The 20,985-nt window shown below is 40.4% G+C and overlaps 1 protein-coding gene across 1 annotated transcript in view; it reads right to left on the reverse strand.

Annotated features, from left to right (window-relative positions):
- Positions 1-20,985, reverse strand: part of WDFY3 (WD repeat and FYVE domain containing 3) — a 5,086,165-nt gene that overhangs the window by 702,727 nt on the left and 4,362,453 nt on the right. The window contains exons 46-47 of the mRNA XM_044059488.1: positions 17,506-17,626; positions 17,244-17,329 (exon numbers count right to left, since the gene is read on the reverse strand). Of these exons, the coding sequence (XP_043915423.1) occupies positions 17,244-17,329; positions 17,506-17,626 (207 nt within the window). The remainder of the gene's footprint in view (positions 1-17,243; positions 17,330-17,505; positions 17,627-20,985) is intronic.

Consider the following 20,985-nt stretch of genomic DNA (forward strand, 5'->3'; position numbering starts at 1 on the left):
TTTAACTAAAACGGTTTCCCACGGGGATATCGAGAGCAAGGCACACTGAGTTTGCTTGAGGCAATGCACTTTAAAGGAGGAATATGAAAGCCCTAATGCAATAAGAACTGACAGATGAAAGTGGGGTGCCCTGCAGAACTAAATATCTAGTAGGTCTCAATATCAGCAAATAGAAAAACTCCTTCACCTTCCCTTGTAACATTTTTTTCTGCTAGATTTCCTGGTTACTTAATTGTTGCTTAGCAAATTCTCAGAAAAAGGGTAAATGAAAAGAGCAAGACTGTTTAGCTTCATTCAAAATACAGAGAACCCTCAAAATAGAAGCAACAATTGGCTGGTATCAATGCTCAACTCTCAAAGATAGCAGGTTAGGAGTCTTGACATTGTGATAAATAACCCATTCTTCGTGTTCAGAAAGCAGGGTTTTTCTCTGAGGCTAGCAGATCAGCTGCTGAAGTACTGTGAAACATAATTGACTGTCATCACACTACAACTGGTATTAAGTTGGCCTTGATACATCAAAGGAACTGGAGAACAGACATAACGTCTCGAGTTTAAGAGAAACAGAAAGCATCCAATTTTCAGACTCTAAAAGTGGGTAACAACAATTCCTGTATTTGCACATTCTTGCATATGGTATAAACACTAATTATTGGAGGTCCCCAGTGCATGGTAACTTTATCAAATACATTTCCGGGTACCAATCTCAAAGTTAGGGAAGACTCTACATAGCGTATGTCATCATGTTCTGCTGGCCAAGAAAATATATTACTAACAAATGAAGATTTTGTTGAATGGCCCAGACTGTACTGGGAGCAATTGCCGTTCTTCAGCCACAACTCAGTTGCAGAAAAAATTAAAACATACCAAAAAGGAGAAATGTGCAGATATTTACAACTGCCTACAATTAAGAAAGAGACCATCATTATACATAGGCATATCTGCATCAATTAACGAGATCTATGAAATGCTAAAAAAAAAAAAAACACTGCCATCATTTGCTTGCGGAGATACCACACCACTGCTATGTTTTCTATGTTGTCTTGTTGGGGACCTGGAATTAATTTTTGCAAGTACAGTTCAGAATTCTTTTCTACAGCCCACATCAACTTTATGTGAACACAAACAAGTAATTTCTAACTGTACCTTGTTCCTTGGACATAGAAAGACTGGAAATAAGCACCCCATACAGATTTGAAAAAGTATGCTGTGGCATATTTAGGCTGGTGTTGAAGTAGCAAAAGCTGTTTACTTGAACAGCTTGTAAAGTTATGCTACCTAAGAAATAATTTCTCACTGAAAGTAGAACAATGATACTTGACAGGATGGCATGCAACTCAAGTTTCTGCTACTGTTTGAAAGGAAGCAATGTGGAACTTAAAATTGAGTATATGTTGTCTTGCTCTAGTGAAGAAATGGAGTCCAGAACAGCCCATAGTACCTTGATTCTTTGAGAACATGGATGGTGCTTATATCTTAGAACACTACCCAGATTATCAAAGCAATTGCTAGCTAACTACAGACACATGATAACAGTGCTAGCTGTGATAGCAAGTTAAGAAGAAATCACCCAAACAGAGACAAATGCTGACTGGCAGGTCCTTAAATGAACACAGATTGGAGCTAAGCACTACCTGGAGCTGTGGACTGCTCACACAGCAGAACTGCAAACTGAAAATAACTTGCTACAAAACTGCAGAAGCTCCCATGAGAAGGGTGTACTACTATACGTAAGCTGTGCATCTTCCATGCCCAAAGTTACCTGGAAGAACCCTGCTGCAAGAGAGGCCTGAAGGTAATCATTCTAAAATTTCTTGGCAGTAATGAACTTGCTGATGGGGTGACACATATGTTACTTGTGCTCAATAATTGTCTTTCTAACAGGACCACAATATTTTTGAGTAAGATTGTCTTCCTCACAGATGATACAGAACTCAAATGCAATGCTATGTGAATGTCCTGAAGACAGGTATGGTGAGCTTTTTGTGCAATATTTATTTATTTACTTACTTTACATTTGTTTACTGGGAAAGTCCGACTGGGATAAGAAACATTTTCAGAGGAGGCCCATGGAGAAAAGCTCCACATACAGAGATTATACAAAACCTATACAAGAAATTTTACAAACAGTATACAAGACTTACAGTACACCAGAAATTACATTCCATGCTATTACAGCTGACATTTGTATTACACAATCATCTGATATAACTCCCTATTGTAGTGTAGACATTGTAGTTTCTCAAAGAAGGCTAAGGAAGGGTTTGTAGGGAGGAAACTGGATAGAAAAGGATGAGGTTAGAGATTATCTAGACATGAGAGAGAGAGCATAGATTATGAGGTGGTCAAGGAAGAAGAAAGTGTGACCAGAAGCTATTAAAACTAGATCGCCTGGAGTAGTACAGGAACAAAGCCAGGTGTCATTAAGATAATTTTTAAGAATCTTTTGAATTGGTTGGTATTTGTGTTGGTTCTGATGCTGTGAGATAGTGAATTCCACCTTGTTGCTACATATTGAGAAAATAATGAGTCCCCTGTCGTATTACTGGATTTGGACATGTGTAGTAGACATTTATGTGTTGAGTGAAGACTTTGATTTGTGGTATGGGCCTGGAGAATATTTAGAATGGGAGTTTTTTTTTCAGGTTGATACACTAGTTTGTATACTAAGGTTAACTGGTTATAGGAAAGAAGTTGTGGGAGTGCTAACCAGGAGAGTTTTTAAGGAGAGACAGTGGTGGGTATGATGTGGGCAGTCAGTTGCAAATTTAGCTATTTTATTGTAGCATGTTTCAAGTTTAATTAAATCTGGTCTTTTTAAGGTTGGTGAGAATTGGGGAAGCATACAGAAGTGTTGATAGAAGATGGGTTCTAGCAATGACAACCCTAGAGGTGTTATAGTTAGATACTTTTTATTTCTGTAAAGAGTACCCATTTTTGTGAACTTTAATTGTTTGTGCTATATATGCAAGTCAGATCTTAGGTTGTTATCTATTATCACACCTAGTAGTTTTGTTTGTGAATCGGCATTAATTTTAGTATTATTTCTAGCTGTAATGTAAAAGGTGCTGGTGGTGGGGGGGGGGAGGATCTTGTGGGTTGGAAGATCATTATTTTAGTTTTATTGGGGTTGAGTATGGGCTGATGGTTAGGGAGCCATAGCTTGGTATCTGAGAATGACTTTTGGGTTGTAACATGGAGGTATTGCAGGTTATTAGCGGCACGTATAAGTGTTGTGTCATCGGCATATTGGATAATTGAAGCCAGTAGGGTAGCACTATGGAGGTTGTTTGTAAAAATGAGTAGCATCCCAAGAACTGAGCCTTGAGGTACTCCTAGTGTGACGGGAAGAGGGGGGGATAAGACATTAAGCCAGTTTACAGACTGTTGATGGTCCTCTAGACAGCTTCGAAACCATTGAAGTGCAGAGGGGCTGAGGTTTAATTTGGAGAGTGTATTTAATAATTTGGGGTGGGAGAACATATCAAAGGCCATGGACATGTCTAGAAAGACAACAGGGACTATTTTACCATTGTTTCTGAGTTGGTTGATAGTACTGGTGAAACTGAGGAGTGCAGTTGTCGTACTATGATGGGGCCTAAAACCATGTTGTTGAAGGTAAGAAAATGAATCAGTTGGAAGTGGATACATCTTTCGAGGAGTTTAGATATTGGAGAGAGAATAGCGATCAGTCTGTAGATGGTCAGCTTTGTGGAATTTCTGCCTTTGTATAAGGGGATAATGTGTGCGATTTTCCATATTGCTGGGACATGTTGTTGTTGTTGTTCTTCTTCTTCTTAAGGCTGCTCCCGTTAGGGGTTGCCACAGTGGATCAACTGTTTCCATTTCTTCTTGTCCTCTGCATCTTGCTCTATCACACCAACTACCTGCATGTCCTCTCTCACCACATCCATAAACCTTATCTTCGGCCTTCCTCTTTTCCTGTTACCTGGCAGCTTTACCCTTAGCATCTTTTCCCCAAAATACTCTGCATCCCTCCTCAGCACATGTCCAAACCAACGTAATCTTGCCTCTCTGGCTTTGTCTCCATACCTTCCAACCTGGGCTGACCCTCTAATATACTTATTCCTAATCCTGTCCATCCTCGTCACACCTAGTGCAAATCTTAACATCTTCAACTCTGCCACGTCAAGCTCTGACTCCTGCCTTTTTGTCAATGTCACTGTCTCCAACCCATATAACATAGCTGGTCTCACTACCCTCTTGTAGACCTTCCCTTTCACTCTGACTGGTACTCATCTGCCACAAATCACTCCTGACACTCTTCTTCACCCACTCCATCCTGCCTGTACTCTCTTCTTCACCTCTCCTCCACACTCACCATTACTCTGAACTGTTGATCCCAAGTATTTAAACTCATACACCTTCGCCACCTCTACTCCCTGCATCCTCAATATTCCTCTATCCTCCCTCTCATTCACACACATATATTCTGTCTTAGTCCTGCTCACCTTCATTCCTCTTCTCGCTAGAGCAAATCTCCACCTCTCCAGGGTCTCCTCCACCTGTTCCTTACTCTCATTACAGATCACAATGTCATCTGCAAACATCAAAGTCCATAGGGACTCCTGTCTGATCTCGGCTGTCAACCTGTCCATCACCATTGCAAGTAAGAAAGGGCTCAGAGCTGATCCTTGATGTAATCCCACCTCCACCTTAAACGCATCCGTCACTCCCACCAAAGACCTCACCGCTGTCACACTACCCTTGTACATATCCTGTACCGCTCTTACATACTTCTCTGACACTCGCAACTTCCTCATACAATACCACAACTCCTCTCTAGGCACCCTGTCATATGCTTTCTCTAAGTCCACAAAGACACAATGCAACTCCTTCTGACCTTCTCTGTACTTCTCCATCACCACTCTCACAGCAAACAACACATCTGTAGTGCTCTTTCCTGGCATGAAACCATACTGCTGATCACTAATCATCACCTCCCTTCTTAACCTAGCTTCCACTACTCTTTCCCATAACTTCATGCTGTGACTGATCAATTTAATCCCTCTGTAGTTACTACAGCTCTACACATCACCCTTATTCTTAAAAATCGGTACCAAAACACTTTTTCCCCATTCCTATGGACCAGTTAATAAGGAGTGACACTGGATAAGATATGGCTTCAGCTGCTAGTTTTCAATATTCAGCTGGTAACTTGTCAGCTGCTATTGAAGAAGGTTTGAGCTTTTTCAGTAGTTTCTTAATGATAACTGTGGGAACAGGCTGAAAGGAGAAGGAGTTGGAGTTAATATTGAGAGGTTTGAAGGCTAGTGATGGTTCTGTGGAATTACTTTTAATTAGAGATACTATACTTTCAGTGAAGTATTTATTGAATTCTTCTGAAACAGTGTAGGAGAGAGAGTGGTAATTTGGGGGAAGGGATAATGGAATGTCCTGGGTGGAGAAAGGCACTTATGGTATTCCAAAGTTTTTGGGGGTTATGTTGGTGTTTATATTGCAGGTTATAGTAGAAGTTATTTTTATCTAGGTTGATTTAGTGTTTAGACTTTTTCTAATTTGCTGGAATGCAATGCGGATGATTTGGGTTTTACAGGTGAGCCATGTTTGCCAAGTTTTGTCTCTTTTCCTAAGGAGCATTCTGGTGTCATTAGTTGGCCATGGTGTGTATGTGGCTTTAATATGAATTGACCTGGGGGGGGGGGGCAATCTGTTTAGAATTTCAATGAAGGCACTGTTGAAATAATCTACTGCAGCATCAAGTGACAGGTAGTTTAGTAGAGACCAGTTACAATTTTTAAGGTATTCATTAGATCTTGGGGGTTAAAGTTTTTTTTACTGCAGATTTGGTGGAAGGTGGTAAGCTTGACAGTATTGATGTTTTTTTCTCAATAGATAGGTTGGCATATGGTCACTAAGGCTGTCAGGTAAGCAGCCACTAATCTGACAATTCTGAGGTTTGTTGGTTAGTGCCCACTCCAGTACAGATTGACGGTCTGGGTTTTTATCTATCCGTATAAGAGCTTGAATGAGTTGTGTGAAGCCAGAGAGGTTGATGTGATTGCTAGAATTATGTGAATTACAAGTTGTCCAGTCCATATAAATATCACCCATAATGACAGTTTGTTGGGCTATGGAATTTGATATAGACTGGATGATGTGCTCTACAGTGGAGATGCTATTTCCAGGTGGGACATAGGTAGTTATAATGGAGATTAATTTGTTTTGGTTAAGCTGAAGTTTAGTAGGTAGGATTTCTATGTTCTCCAGGTTAACTATGTTAAGGCTTTGTGGTAAAAAATGTGAGATTGCTCTTAAATAAGATGGCAGCCCCTCCACCTATTTTTACCTTCCTGTCTGCTCTAATAATGTTGTATCCTGTCTGCTCTAATAATGTTGTATCAGGTGGTGTAATTTTGTTGTCAGTAATGTGTGCTTTTAACCAGGTTTCCGTTAAAACAGCAATATGAGGGTTACAATGGGATAGGGTGGCGTGTAATTCTTGAACTTTGTTGACTATGCTTCGCAGGTTTGGATTTAGGATTAGCATTTTGGAGCCTTTTTGTGATAGATTGGTTATATCTTGTATTTGAGGGGGTGGTGAGGAGATATTCTGGGGGCCTGGGTTTGGGTGAATGTCTCCACTTATAATAAGTTTGGCAGCTATGGTTACTGGTGTCTGGACGAATGCTGATATATGCTTATGAAACTTAAAAGGGGTATTTTTGGGGTTTGGTTTAATATGGTGTAGTCTGTATGAGGTGTGATGGAGTTCTGTTATATTTAAGATGGGTGGAGACATGAAGATAGAGTGGTCAGTTAGGTGTGGAGAAAAATTAGATGTAGTTTTGTGAAAAGTGTGAGGGGAGAACATTTGTGAATGGCAGTTTAAATGAATAGCAGTTGTTAGCAGAGCTAGTAGTATACAATGTACTGATAGCATTTTGCAATGGTAAAAAGGGTAGGGACTGGTTAAAGGTTAATATATGTGTAGTAATGGATGGGTTTTGTTAAGGTTAGTATGGAAATGTGAGCTATTGTATAACTGGAAATTGTATAGATGGTGATTGGTAGATAAATGTGAGAGTGAGTGGTTAGGGGAGTGGAATGAAGGACGAGCGTAGCGGGCAGAGCCAAGTTCTATGACTGCACAGCAAGGAATAATCCGTCACTTAGAATATCAGGTACTGTGGAAAGTATCTATGCAGCTGACAATTTTGTAGAGTAGGAATTCTTACAGAAATAGAAACCTTATGCCAGGAGTGATTATGGAGTGGGAGAAATATGGGCAAGTGTATTGGGAAAGGAGAAGACTAAGTAAAACAATGACTCAAGTAGAAAGTATTGGGTTTATAGAGAGATCTCAGGTGGGGGTCACCAGTAGTGTGCACTCCCTGAATACATTCTAATGAAATTTACAATCATAGAAGGGGTAAAGCATTAACATACACTGTAATGTTACCTTTACTTTAAGTAAACCGGCCACAGAATTTTGCAGACGCAGCCTGCTGGTGGAGAATCGTTATAGGGATGCCTCACAGTGTTTGCATTAGCTGAGAAAAGTACAGTTTTGTACCTACCATAAATGTAGATGTTCGGGTGCTAATACAGCTGCAGTCATAACAGATGGGTTCTCCTGCCGTCAGGCGGGTCCTTGGTCGGCCAAATTCCACTCTCTAGGTCCGGCGTCGGTTGTCGCCGCTTCTTCCCTGACGTCAGTGCGACAGGGGTATAAAAGAACCAGCCAACGCCATTTTCTTCAGTTTTTCTTGCCCCAGATGTCAGGTGCCCCCAGAAGGAAGGCAATACATAAATTTATGTAATAAGGCAATGCAATGTAATCAAAATACAGTAGTTGCAAGCAAATACACCATAAATGAATACCCCAATCAGGTTGTATGAGGAGGTGTTAGCCAATAGGCCTGTCCCAAGAGGGGAGGGAAACCTGGACTGCAGCTGTATTAGCACTCGAACATCTACATTTATGGTAGGTACAAAACTGTACTATGTTCATCGTGCATACAGCTGCAGTCATAACAGATGGGTAGAATGCCAAAGCTAAGAAAGGGGTGGGTAGGCACTAGGTGGAACTAGGAGGAGCCAGGATGCCCTGCAAGACTGCAGTGGCAAAGCCTGCTCTAGATCTGGAGTATAATGGTAGGTGGTAGTGCTTGGAGAAGGTATGCACAGAACTCCAAGTGGCTGCTTCCGAAATATCTTTGGTAGGAACTCCTCTGAGGAAAGCTGCAGAGGAAGCTGTGGCCCTTGTGGAGTGAGATCTGATGCCTGCAGGTAAGTTTTACCATGAAAAGAGTAACAAAAGCGTATGCAGTGGGCTATCCATTTTGAGATTGTCTGTTTGGAAATTGGCTTCCCTTGAGCTCCTATAGCATAGGACACAAAGAGTTGTTCTGATTTTCTGAAAGGCTTTGTTCTGTCCAAATAATAACGCAGCTGTCTGTGGATGTCCAAGGAATGTAGTAGTCTCTCCCCTTTGTTTTGAGGATTAGGGTAAAAGGCAGGTAAGTGGATAGCCTGATTCAAAGCTACCCTGGATACCACCTTTGGCATAAAGGACGGGTTGGTTCGTAAGGAAACTCTGTCCTGATGGAAGATGATGAAAGGCTGCACAGCCATGAGGGCTTGTAGTTCCGATACCCTGCGAGCTGAGGTGATAGCTAGAAGGAAAGCTGTCTTCCAGGACAAATATTGCAAATCTGTTGAGGCAGCTGGCTCAAAAGGAGGCAAGGTCAGCTTTTCTAGAATGAAATTGAGGTCCCAAGCAGGTATTGGTTGTTTCCTTGGGGGTTTTATATTCTTAGCCCCTCTGAGGAACTGTCTTATGAGGGGGGTGAGAGAATAAAGGTGGATCAGTGTTGTATTCTGCAGAAATCGCTGAGGCATGGATTTTGATGGAGGAGAATGAAAGTCCACTGTTTAGCAGCTCAGCTAGATACTGTAATATTTGAGGTAAATTCAGTTTTCCAGGATTCTGGCCCTTTCTCTCATTCCAGGCACAAAACCGTTTCCATTTTGCAGAGTAAGCTTTTCTAGTAGACGGCCTTCTGGCCTCCAAAATGACATCCTGCACCTCCTTAGAGAGTAGGATCTGTTGTGATGTTAAGGAATCTTCCATGCGGCCAGATTGAGTGTTTTCAGCTGACTGTGAAGAGTTTTGAAGCTGTGCTGAGTTAGAAGAAGAGGCATTAGAGGTAGGGTCCATGGTGGGGAATGCGTCAGGCTCCTCAGGAGTGGGTACCAGTGCTGTCTTGGCCAGTCTGGAGCAATGAGAATCATCTTTGGTCTGTCTGCTCTGGTTTTTAATAGAACTTTGGGCAGCAGAGGAAGAGGTGGAAAGGCATAAACTGTCATTGTTGTCCAACTGAAAGAGAGAGCGTCCACTCTCCAGGCCTGTGTATGAAAAGTCCTTGAGCAGAATTTTGTCAATTGGTGATTTTTGTGGGAGGCAAAGAGATCTATGTCTGGCCTTCCCCATGCTTGAATTATCTCTGTAAAAACTTGAGGATGCAACTTCCATTCGTGTGGATCTGTCATATTTCTGCTTAGGTTGTCTGCCAGCGTGTTTTCCTTGCCTGGCAAGTACTGTGCTTGAAGTTCAATTTGTAATTCCAGAGCCATGTTCCAAAGTGACATGGCCAGCCTGCATAGGGGGTATGAATGGGTTCCTCCCTGTTTGTTTATGTACCACATTACTGTGGTCTTGTCTGTCCTTATCAATAGTTGACCTGGATGCAGAAGGTCTTTGAAAGCTATAATAGCATTTATTACTGCTAGCATTTCCTTTTGATTGATGTGAAGGTGCTTTTCTTTTTGGGCCCTGAATGCACCGATCTGTCATGTGCGCCTCCCAGGCGTAGTCCGAGGCGTCTGTTGTGATGACTTCATTTGCTTGAGGCTTGCAGAATGGGAGACCTGTGTTTGTTTGGCATGCTTGAGCCCACCACAGAAATTCCTTTTGAAGACATGGAATTAGTGGTATTATTGTTTCCAAACTGTGGCTGTGTTGAGACCATAGGTTTTTCAGGTACCATTGAAGTTTCCTCATATGCAGCTTTGCACATGGGATTAGTAGGATGCAAGATGCCATGAATCCCAGAGCCTGCAGGATTTTCATTGCAGTCAGCCTGGTGAAATTTGCTAGTTTTCTGACGTACTGAGTTAGTTGTTCCTGTTTCTCTGGTGTGAGGTAGGCCATCTGGGTGTTTGTGTCCAAGTTGGCACCCAGGAAAATTATTTTCTGAAAGGGTATTAGCCTTGATTTATTTTTGTTGACTGTGTACCCCAGAGAATTCAACAGCATTATTACAAAAGCCAGATGTTTCAGAAGTATGTGCTTGCTGTCTGCTTGGATCAGGCAGTCGTCCAAATATGGGTATATTTGTATCCCTTGAAGTCTGCAGTAGGCAATTACTGATGCCAGGCATTTCGTGAATACTCAGGGCACAGTAGATAAGCCAAAGGGCAATGCAGAGAATTGATAATGGGTTGAACCTGCAAGAAATCTGAGGTATCTTCTGCAATTCTGTCTGATTGGGACATGCAGGTATGCCTCCTTGAGGTCCAATGTTACCAGCCAAGACTCCTTGCCCAGCATGGGAAGAAGCTGCTGTAATGTGAGCATCTTGAATTTTGGTACGAGTAAAAATGTGTTTAGGATGGATAGGTCCAAAATAGGTCTCCAATCTTTTCCCTTCCTTGGTACCAGGAATAGTCTGGAATAAAAACCTTGACCTTGTTCTTGAGTAGGTACCTCTTGAATAGCTTTCATGTCCATGAGATCTGAAATTTGTCTTTGTGCCTCTGCCCTTTGATTGTGTGGCAGGTTTGGCATGCCTCTCATTTTTGGAAGGGTGTAAAAATGGAATCTGTATCTTCTGTTTATAATGTCCAGGATCCATTTGTCTTTTGTGACAATATGCCAATTTTTCAAAAATAATGCCAGTTTTCCGCCTAAGGGTGCTGCCATTTGAACCTTGCTTGGCATGCACAGGGGAAAGTCATTGGGCTTGCTTTCTGAATGGCTGTGAACTATCCTCACCACCTCTTTGCGTAGGAGCTTGCCATTGTTTGCCTCTAAACGATCCATGAGATTGCCCTCTGCCCCTCGGGCGTCTGTATCTACCTCTTTGGGGTCTGTCCGTGGCTGGAAAGGACCAATTTTTGGAAGGCCAATTTCTACTGAAACGTGGAGGTTGTACCTGTAGAAAATTTTTCACTGTTTGCATTGATTTAGCCTTTTCCTCCATTTTCTTTAATACCTCCTCAGCTTTAACACCAAATAATACATCCTTTTGTAGAGGGGCATCCAGTAATTTAGCTTTGACATGATCTGGTAAGATTTGCTCCTTGAGCCAGGCATGTCTACGTATGACTGATCTTGTAACAGCAGCTCTACATGAGGCCTCTAGAGCATCAAAACCACATTGCAAGGTATGTTTACCCACTTGTTCTGCACTATGCATCAAATCCTGCAACTCCTTCAAGTCTGGTTGTTCAGGTTGTGACATTTTGCTTCTCAACTGTGATAACAGAAACTGTTGGTACTTTAACATATGGAACTGGCAGTTTAATGCCCTCATGGTTAAGGTGGCCGAGGTGTATACCTTTTTTCCCCACCTTTCTAAAGATCTGGAATCTCTCTCGGAAGGTAAAGGATTTTAGCAGTGGAGGCCTTAATTCCCTTGGGGCCCTGTGAGATAGTTTCTGGGTCAGCCGCATGGCTTTTGTATAAAAATTGGTGTGAGTCAGGCACCCGGTAGTATCTGTCAGGCTTGACTGGGGCTGGAGGTAAAGAGTCCGGGTTAAGGCAGGCCTCCGAATACACATCATCTAGTATGTCTAAGACAGGAGGTATAGCCAGAGGCCTGTGCTGAGGCAGCAAGAGAAAATCCCTAAGCCTTTTCTTGGAATCTGAGTACTCTTGGCCTTCCCAATGGAAGTGTTCCCTCAAAGTATGCAAGGTTTCCCCAAATGAGTAATCCTCTGGGGGGGAGACAGAGGGAATGGACTCCTCTGCATCAGAATCTTCAAAAGGGGAGTAAGAATGTTCCTGTTCATCAGAGTGCTCTGAAATAATGGAGGCCTGGTCAGAAGAGGGGGATTCTTCCTCCACTCTGGGCCTTTTGTCCGGGGGGGGGGTTGAGAACCCCTGATAAGAGTAATTAAATACTCAGCCATTTTAAGCATCTGTTTTTTAGGCATGGGACCTGGAGAAGGGCCCTGTGTAGCTTGTCTCTTAGAATGCATGGCTGCTTTAGACTTAGTGAAAGCCTTAATGGAAAAAGAAGAGGAAGGTCTGAAGACACCTTGAGAGGAGGCTGACCTGTCTACATTTTGAGTTTCACCACCAAGAGTGGCTTCGGTATCTGTAGTCGGGGTGTGGGCCGAGGAGCCTGCGACCTTGGGCACAGTAGACACCGCCAATGAAGTGTCGTCGGTAGGCAGGGGCTGCATAGGCGCCTCGCTGAGAACCGGACCACCTGTAGTCGGCTTTGGCGTGGTGTCGGTAGAGGCCGCGGACCTCGTGTGTCGGTCCTTATCTTTGCGTTTTTTAGACAAAACTGGAGTCGGAGTATCCGACGACATAATATAGTTAAATTTTTTGCCAAAATAGTGCTGGGCGAACTCCGCCCGACGCTTAATGGTGCGTTTGTTGAATGTAGCACAAAAATGACAGACCGAGACGTCGTGGTCTGGGCCTAAGCAAGGAATGCAGAGGGAATGAAAATCCTTATGAGGTATTTGCTTCCCACATGTCTGACATCGGTCTGAGGCAAGAAAAGTTTCCCCAACGGGGTACTTAGCTTTCAAGAAGACTTCGGTTGCAAAATTTTCGTAATTTCAGGAGCTGGCCGTCCGGCACTTGCGAACTGCTTCTGCTTCGGGCACCGCGCGGCAAGAAAGACTGAAGAAAATGGCGTCGGCTGGTTCTTTTATACCCCTGTCGCACTGACGTCAGGGAAGAAGTGACGACAACCGATGCCGGACCTAGACTTTGGAATTCGGCCGACCGAGGACCCGCCTGACGGCAGGAGAACCCATCTGTTATGACTGCAGCTGTATGCACGATGAACATCTGCAATGTTGCCTTTAATTTAAGTAAACCAGCCACAGACTTCTGCAGATGCAGCTTGCTGGTAAAGAACTGTTATAGTGATGCCTCACAGTGTTTGTATCAGCTGAGAAGTGGAGGGCACAGTACTGGAAGATGCCAAAATAGAAGGCAGAACAGGCTAGAATAGTTTCAATACTCTTTGAAAACTCAGGAAAATAAACTCTTGAAACCAGCTGAAGAAACCATATGTCTGTAGCAGTTTTCTGCCAAAAAACCTAGATGATGCTGAAATCTACTTTCTAACGGGTGAAAATGGGGAAGGAGTCAGGCCGTTGATGCTGTTTCGGAAAATTAAGATGGAAACGATTATTTCCTTACACAGTACAGCTGCTAATATGACAAGTGCTGCTGCTTATGAAATTCTTTCTTTGATGACGGATGGCTCCTGTTTAGTAAGGGGGTGTTATCCATCACCTCTTTTACTGAAATCTTGATTTTACCTTCCTTTTCAAAATGCATCAGCAGGTGTATAAAAGTGTAGCAGCAGAAACAGAAGTATCAAAGTATTCTGCATTGACAACAACTGGGCATGCATGTCCCTGAATAACTGCTGTTGTTGCAACCCTTATAAGGAGTTAACTGCACTACAGGCACACACAACCGCATGCACTCCAACTTTACCTACCATGGAGGTTAATCTTGAATGTTCATCTCTTGTATCAGTATCTGATAGGAAACTGGGTGTTTCCTTGATATACAGAGATAACAGAAGGCTTATACTCACTTCAAACCTGTCCAATACCCTGGAATTATCAAGTGGGACAGATGCCAATGCCAGACATGTCTTTTTGTCTTCTACAATTTGCTTTGAATTAAGGGAAACCATGGCAAGATCATAATTCAAGTAACTGCACAAGAAAGGTCTGTATATTCAGGTGCCTTGTACAATATGTCTGACTTCTTAAGAGCTGAATGCTGAGTATCTTAGAGGCCTTTAGTACAGGTAAAATGGACCACTTATATTCCTTCAGCCTTGTCAACTTAGTACCTCTTAGTACTTGAAGAAAATCCATCATCTCTCCAAAGGTGACCTTACTGTCATAGTCAAGAGTTGGGGGCCATATGAGAGAAGCTCTGACTCAAATAAAACTCTTACTTTCTTCACTGAAAGTGATCATGTGATCTCTGTATTTCATCTTGTCTTCTGTAATGTGGCACATGTAATATGTGAGGAACTGTGAAGGGGCAAAGGAACTACAATTATTTGTGTTTAAGATTTCCATGCAGTTTACAACAAATGGAATTATTTTTCTACAAAGGGGCTGCAATCATGTATGGTACCTGAGAAGGAGGTTATCAACAAGTAGTAGGGAAACATCAAACAACCTATGTAGAAGACTTTACAGGAATGAGAAATATGCTAATTGGTTTATGATACAAGGAATAAAATAACAAATTACATTAAAGTAAATACTAGTTTTGATATTTTTAAGAACAGCCTGGATGCTTACTATGGGAACAACTGTTTTGGTATACTGGCAGGCTAGAAGGCATGATTTACTGTGCTTTAAATATCTGGTATGTATGTACGTATGCATTGATTGCCTATGTATATCCTTTATCTGAGAGGGTAAGGACACTAGCTAGCTGTGCCAGGACAGAATGCAACATCAGTCACACTGAAGCACTATGATTCCTGTTATAATTAATGTTTATAGACCAAAATAGTTTTTTTTTGCTATGAAGAAAAAACACAAGTTGTTCAGTGCTGCTAGCATGCACCACTGTAAAAGTCTTGGAGCTGACAAAACCTTGAACTCGCACAAAATCTCTGGGAACGCCTTTCTGAATGATAAGAAACCCCTAAAGTAAGAAACTTCCAACGGTTTCTCCTCAGATAAACTTGAGAAGGGCTTTCACTTGTGGATTTCTGCATCTGAGTCTTATTTTATTACACAGAATATTATTTATTTTTTCTCAAAAACGTTTGAAATTCCACACACAATGTCTATCCTATGAGAATTCCCTGGGGGTTTCTCCTCAGCTTTTGTAATTGTTTTCTATTACAAAAGCGCATAGAACATTAAACCTCTTGACCTTAGTGGTTTTGCTTAAATACTTAAAATGCCTACAGTCATCAATATTGTGAGAGGAATACAAAGTAATAATGAGCATGAACACTTTTGGTATAATGTATATACTGAAGAAATCATCTTTGCAACAACCTAAAAATCATCAGAAGTTGTAGATAAAACCTTAAAACTGACAATACTGTAGTTTTTGGGATGAATGCAAAAAAGTCACATTAACAAGTAGGAAAATGTCCAAAATCAACTTTGTGTATGAAGCAAAGGCCCTATTTCTTGATTAACTCAAATGTCACTTCTACTTCATCGGGAAGGGGGAAAACTTTAAGGGTTTTGCATCTGGCTTTGTTTTTTTTTTTTTTTTTGCTGTGTCAATTTAACCAGATTGTGTTTAAATAATTAACCTATCCATGAATCTATCAGGTATGTCTGGATAGACCAAAATTGCACACACAGTGAAAATGCAAACAAGTAATCAATGGTTGCCAAAAGACAAGCACAACTTCAGCTGACGAAAATCAATCCTACTAATGTGGAGAGTAAATGCCACATGATGTCACTGTAGACTTCACTATGAGATCCTGGCCTATACAGGGGATGGCCATAGCTTTTGATAAATCAGTCCAAGTACTGTTGTAAGTAAAAAGGGGCCTTTAAAAGGCCTAGTGGATCTACCAGGACAGCGAAATAAAAAACAAAGTCATAAAGAACTTGGGATCTTAATGTCATTGGATAATACACTAGCCTAAATGAACAGTGAAACTTTATGCTGTACATATTATTTTGACATATTTTTCATTGGTTAACTGGGTTAGTAAGCTGGCCCAAGGACCTTTTTCAGCCATGATCTGGGCCCAGCAAGGAAATACTAAGCAAATATAACAAAGTATAGCTGACAATAAGGGGACATAAATTTATATATTATAAAACTGAAAACAGACATTTGAGAAGAAGATAAGTACAACATTTTAACAAATATCTACAAAATGTACATCAGCAATGAACGGTAGAGTAATGTGGCAGCAAAATATAATCTAAATTACCTGAAGTAGAGGCTGAGATGAATATGTAAAATTAAGGAAATTAATATCATAAAGCAAAGTGCAGAAATATGTACTAGAAAACTGTAAGTATTGCTTAATTCTGCATAAAAAGAAAAAGCAATGAGAGAGAAAAAGTGTGTGTGTGTGTGTGTGTGTGTGTGTGTGTGTGTGTGTGTGTGTGTGTGTGTGTATTATCATTATTTAACATTTACTATGTTATGTTCATTTACTATGAAAGTCTGACTTGGAACAAGCCAATTTTCAGGGGAGGTCCAGGGTGTGTGTGGGTGTGTGTGCATACACACACACACACACACACATATATATATATATATATATATATATATATATATATATATATATATATATATGGTTAAGGTGTTTGCCTTACAAACAGAAGGTGCAGGGTTTGAGTATCACAAGGGATAATTGGCTAGGCTTAAAATGGCTCGCAAGGGCGGTTAGCTTAGTACTAATACACAAGGTGCAGGGTTTGAGTATCACAAGGGATAATTGGCTAGGCTTAAAATGGCTCGCAAGGGCGGTTAGCTTAGTACTAATCTATGACCCTATATATATATATATATATATATATATATATATATATATATATATATATATATATATATAGTGTGTGTGCATCTATATACACACACACATATATATATATATATATATATATATATATATATATATATATATATATATATATATACACACACACGTGTATGGCTCTATAATGTGTGACCGAATTATCTCAATGTAGACATCTGTTTGGTCAACTGACAAATCTCAGGCAGGGGAATATTCCCTTTCCTCAGGGATTGTGTGATCTTGTAGTTAATAAGGTAGTGGGGCTGCAACTTGTCAGTTTAGCCCCCTCCAAAGTAATCCCCAGGGCATGCATAGAATGCGTTGATGTTTTGTGTTTCAATGTTTGTAAGTCGATATCCCATACATCGACTTTGTGATCATTTGATCACAAATAATAAATCTTTTTGAATATCCATGCACATGCACACACACAATGTAAAACTGTCACTGATTTCAACTTACCTCTGGTAAACTTTATTTCGAACTCCTTTTTGGAAAGGCAAAAGGTAATTTCGTCCATCTGCTGAGAAAACCTCTACTGCAATTGGCTACAATTTGGAGACAGTACAAACATATTTTAACAAAAATGTAGTACAAAAATACTTACAAAAATGTAGTATAAAACAACAAATAAATATTTTGCTACTTACAAAGATTCTAAATAGCAGTTCCTTGTGCAAAAAAGTACACTTTTGAGCAGGCCATGTAAAAGCATTTATCCTACCTGTAGAAGGTATCGCCTCTTGTGAACCTCTTTGATATCTTCATAGGCAAAAATGCTGCATGTCCTCTTCAGCTGGCTACAGCCTTGTCTTGCACCTCTAGGAATGATGGGCTCATGCATACTTGAGGTAAAAAAAAAATGAAATTAGATCATAAGACTAATGCCAGAAACAGCTTTTCTACTACCTTGCTTTATAGGTTTACTATGCTTGGATGACCATTACCTCAGATGGAATGTGCTGAAGGCAGCTTATATGTAATACAAAATTGTACTAAATGATTTCATCGCTACAAAGAACTATTGCACACATTACACTACTTAGTTTAATCACATGTAAAACACAAACTCTGTAACCACAAGTGCTTCTTTTTAGGGTTGACCTGGGGAGCACCATCTGGTTAACTGACTTGCTTACAACACATAAAGCAAAAAAGATAAATTTATATTTCATACAGAAAACATCAGTAGTACAACATTAAATTTCATAGCATAAAGTAGGGCAGCTTCAACTGCACTAGTGCAATCCTCTCCCTGGTAGCTCCTACCAGTCTCATAAAATGAAATACATTCCATGAAATTCCTTAATCAGCTGCTACATAAATGATCTATAACCAGAACAAAGGAAGTGGTAACTGAGAAAAAATAAGGCTCCCTTCTTCTTTGTGGTGCTACATGAGACACCTCCCAATAACACAAACCCAAAATAAGCAATATTTTAAAAAGTGGGAAATAACAGTTTCTTGGAAGAATGCTGTGGTGGCTACATTACTCAAAGAAGATAAAAACCCTTCATAGCCAGCTTCATATAGACCCATTTCATTTTTAAACCATAATACTAGTTAAGAGAATGGCAAAACTGTAACCCAAACTGACAGACATAAATCAATGTGGTTTTCTGGAGGACAGACAAACATTTAACATCATTAATCAAACGATGATCCAGAGAGAAGCAGTGTATAAGAAAACACTGTCACTGATTGTGGGTCTTGAAGCACTGACAGCATTTGACAGAGTAAGCTCAGATTTTATGTGCAGCACAATAGGAGTACTTGCATTCCCTGAGAGAATAATAGGGTTAAATAAGGAGTATGACATGAAATTTAACAGGCAAGAATTAAGATGGAAGGTTTCTTCTCTGACAAGCTGCGTTTGAATATAGGACGTCTGTAGGGATGCCCTCTTTCCCCTTTGTTATTTGAGTTATATTTAGAACTCTTAGCAAAGAAAGTATGGGACTCACAAATTTATTTATTTATTTTCCATTTGTTTACTGGGGATGTCCAACTGGGCCAGAGGCACGTTTCCAGTGAAGGCCCGGGGAGAAAAATCCCCTTTATAAAAAAAAAAAAAAAAACATTACATGCAAATTCATGAAATACAATACAAGAAACACATAACAGTTTTACAATACAATACCAGAACACATATTTTTACAATACAATACAAGAAAACCCCATTACAGGGTAAAACAAGACATATAGGCAGTAAGTAAGATAAACAACTGACAAACTAGAGAGATGTCTAACAAAACATACAATATACTGTTATAATATTCTGAGTAGAAAAAAATTGCTAATTAGCAATCTGACAAATAAAACTGATTGTATCATAGGGAAATGGTAGATTTTTAGGTGAAATGTAATGGTATAGAAAGAAAAAAATATTAATTATTAAAAGCATATATGGTATAGAAGGCAAGAAAAAAATAGATGTTATGTTAGTGACACATCTACTTAAAACAGTAACAGCAAGGCAGTGTGGAGATGAGTTCATAAACAGGGAAAGAAGATCCATATAAAAGACTTGAGACAGGTGTAAAGTGATTAAAGGAGTAGTAAATTAGTGGTAGGTAGAAAGAAGTTGAAATTTGGTGGGTGCTGAAAAAAGCAGCTTAGAACATAAAATGAAAAAAGATAATTATGGTTTAAAGAAAAGGGATGGACAGAATAGGTCAGCCTGGGTTAATGCAGGAGCACAGACAGATGTTAGCTAGGTGTTCCTTAAGAAAGTGTTATAAATTCGGATGTACTGCTAGTGTTTAGTATCATCTGAGGTATGGAATTCCAGGACTTAGACATTTATTAGGCTTAGTTACTGCAAGTAGTAATTTGTTGGAGGATCTTAGTGATCTGTTGTTTGAGTAGGGCTGAACTAAGTTTTTAAGTGATGGACAGTAGTCTGGATGGTGTAAGATACAATGAACAAATGTTAGTTGCTTGTGAGATAGGAGATGAGGTAGTTTGATCCAATTTAGTTTATGAAGTGTTATGCAGTGATGTGATCTGTGAGGGAGGTTAGTAGCAAATTTTGCAATTTTGTTATAACAGGACTCCAGCTTGTTTAAGTCAGATTTTCTGAGGTTAGTGAATATTGGTGAGGCATAAAGGAGGGTAGAGAGTAGATGAGTCCTTGGCATGGAATGTCTAGTGACATCAGTTAGGTAAAGCTTGACTCTGTACAGCAAACAAAGCTTAATGTGGACCTTTTTGATAGTTAGAGTGAGGTGCTTGTCAAATTTTAAGTTGTCGTCTACTGTAAGCAACTCCAAGGAGTTTGGTGTGGTGGACAGGTTCTACTTTAGTTTTAGTATTTGAGTATAGGGTGAAAGGGGTATAGTTATTAGGTGCTTTACTATTAGTGAAAAAAGCTTTGTTTTATTTGGACTGAGTAAAAGTTGAGAGTCAGACAGATATTCTTCAATGTCTTGGAGAGATTGCTGAGTTGTTTGTAGGATTTCTGGGTGGGAAGGAGCTAAGCAAATGACGGAGGAGTCATCAGCATACTGAAAGACAGTTGCATGCTGGGTGGCTGAGCTTAGCCTATTGGTGAATATGATGAAAACCAGTGGACCGAGAATTCAACCTTGGAGTACTCCTACTGAGACTGGTAGTTGGGTAGATAGTTCAGTTTGCCACTTAACTGCCTACTGGCGGTCAGTTAAGTACCATGGAAACCAGAGGAGAGCAGGCTCGGTTAGATTTAAAGTAGCTAGTTCTTTTAGCAGCTTTTGGTGTGACACTTTATCAAACTGCCTTAGACATATCATGAAAGATGGCACAGACAAGCTGGTTATCATTTCTAAGATGGCTGATTGAATTTGTATAGCTGACAAGAGCAGTGGTGGTACTGTGTTTATGTCTGATGCCATGTTGAGATGCAGACAGGAGATTATTACTTAGCAGGTAGTTAAGGAGTTGAATGTGTATGCATTTTTCAAGAATTTTGGCTATGGGGGAGGATGGCAATTGGCCTGTAGTTTGGGAATCCTGTAGAGGTGATGCTTTTGTAGAGGGAAATGATATAGGAGACTTTCCAGAGTTTGGGGACATACTGCTCAGTAATGGACCAATTTATTAGGACTGATACAGGGTAGGAGATGGAGTCTGCTGCTAATTTTAGAAATTCTTTGGGGAGTTGGTCAGCTGCGATGGAGGATGGCTTAAGTTTGGATAGATTAATTAACTGATGGTATGTGAGGAG

The sequence above is a fragment of the Protopterus annectens genome, chromosome 17.part0 (assembly GCF_019279795.1).
Source record: "Protopterus annectens isolate FY-2018-M chromosome 17.part0, PAN1.0, whole genome shotgun sequence".
Taxonomy (NCBI): Eukaryota; Metazoa; Chordata; order Ceratodontiformes; family Protopteridae; genus Protopterus; species Protopterus annectens.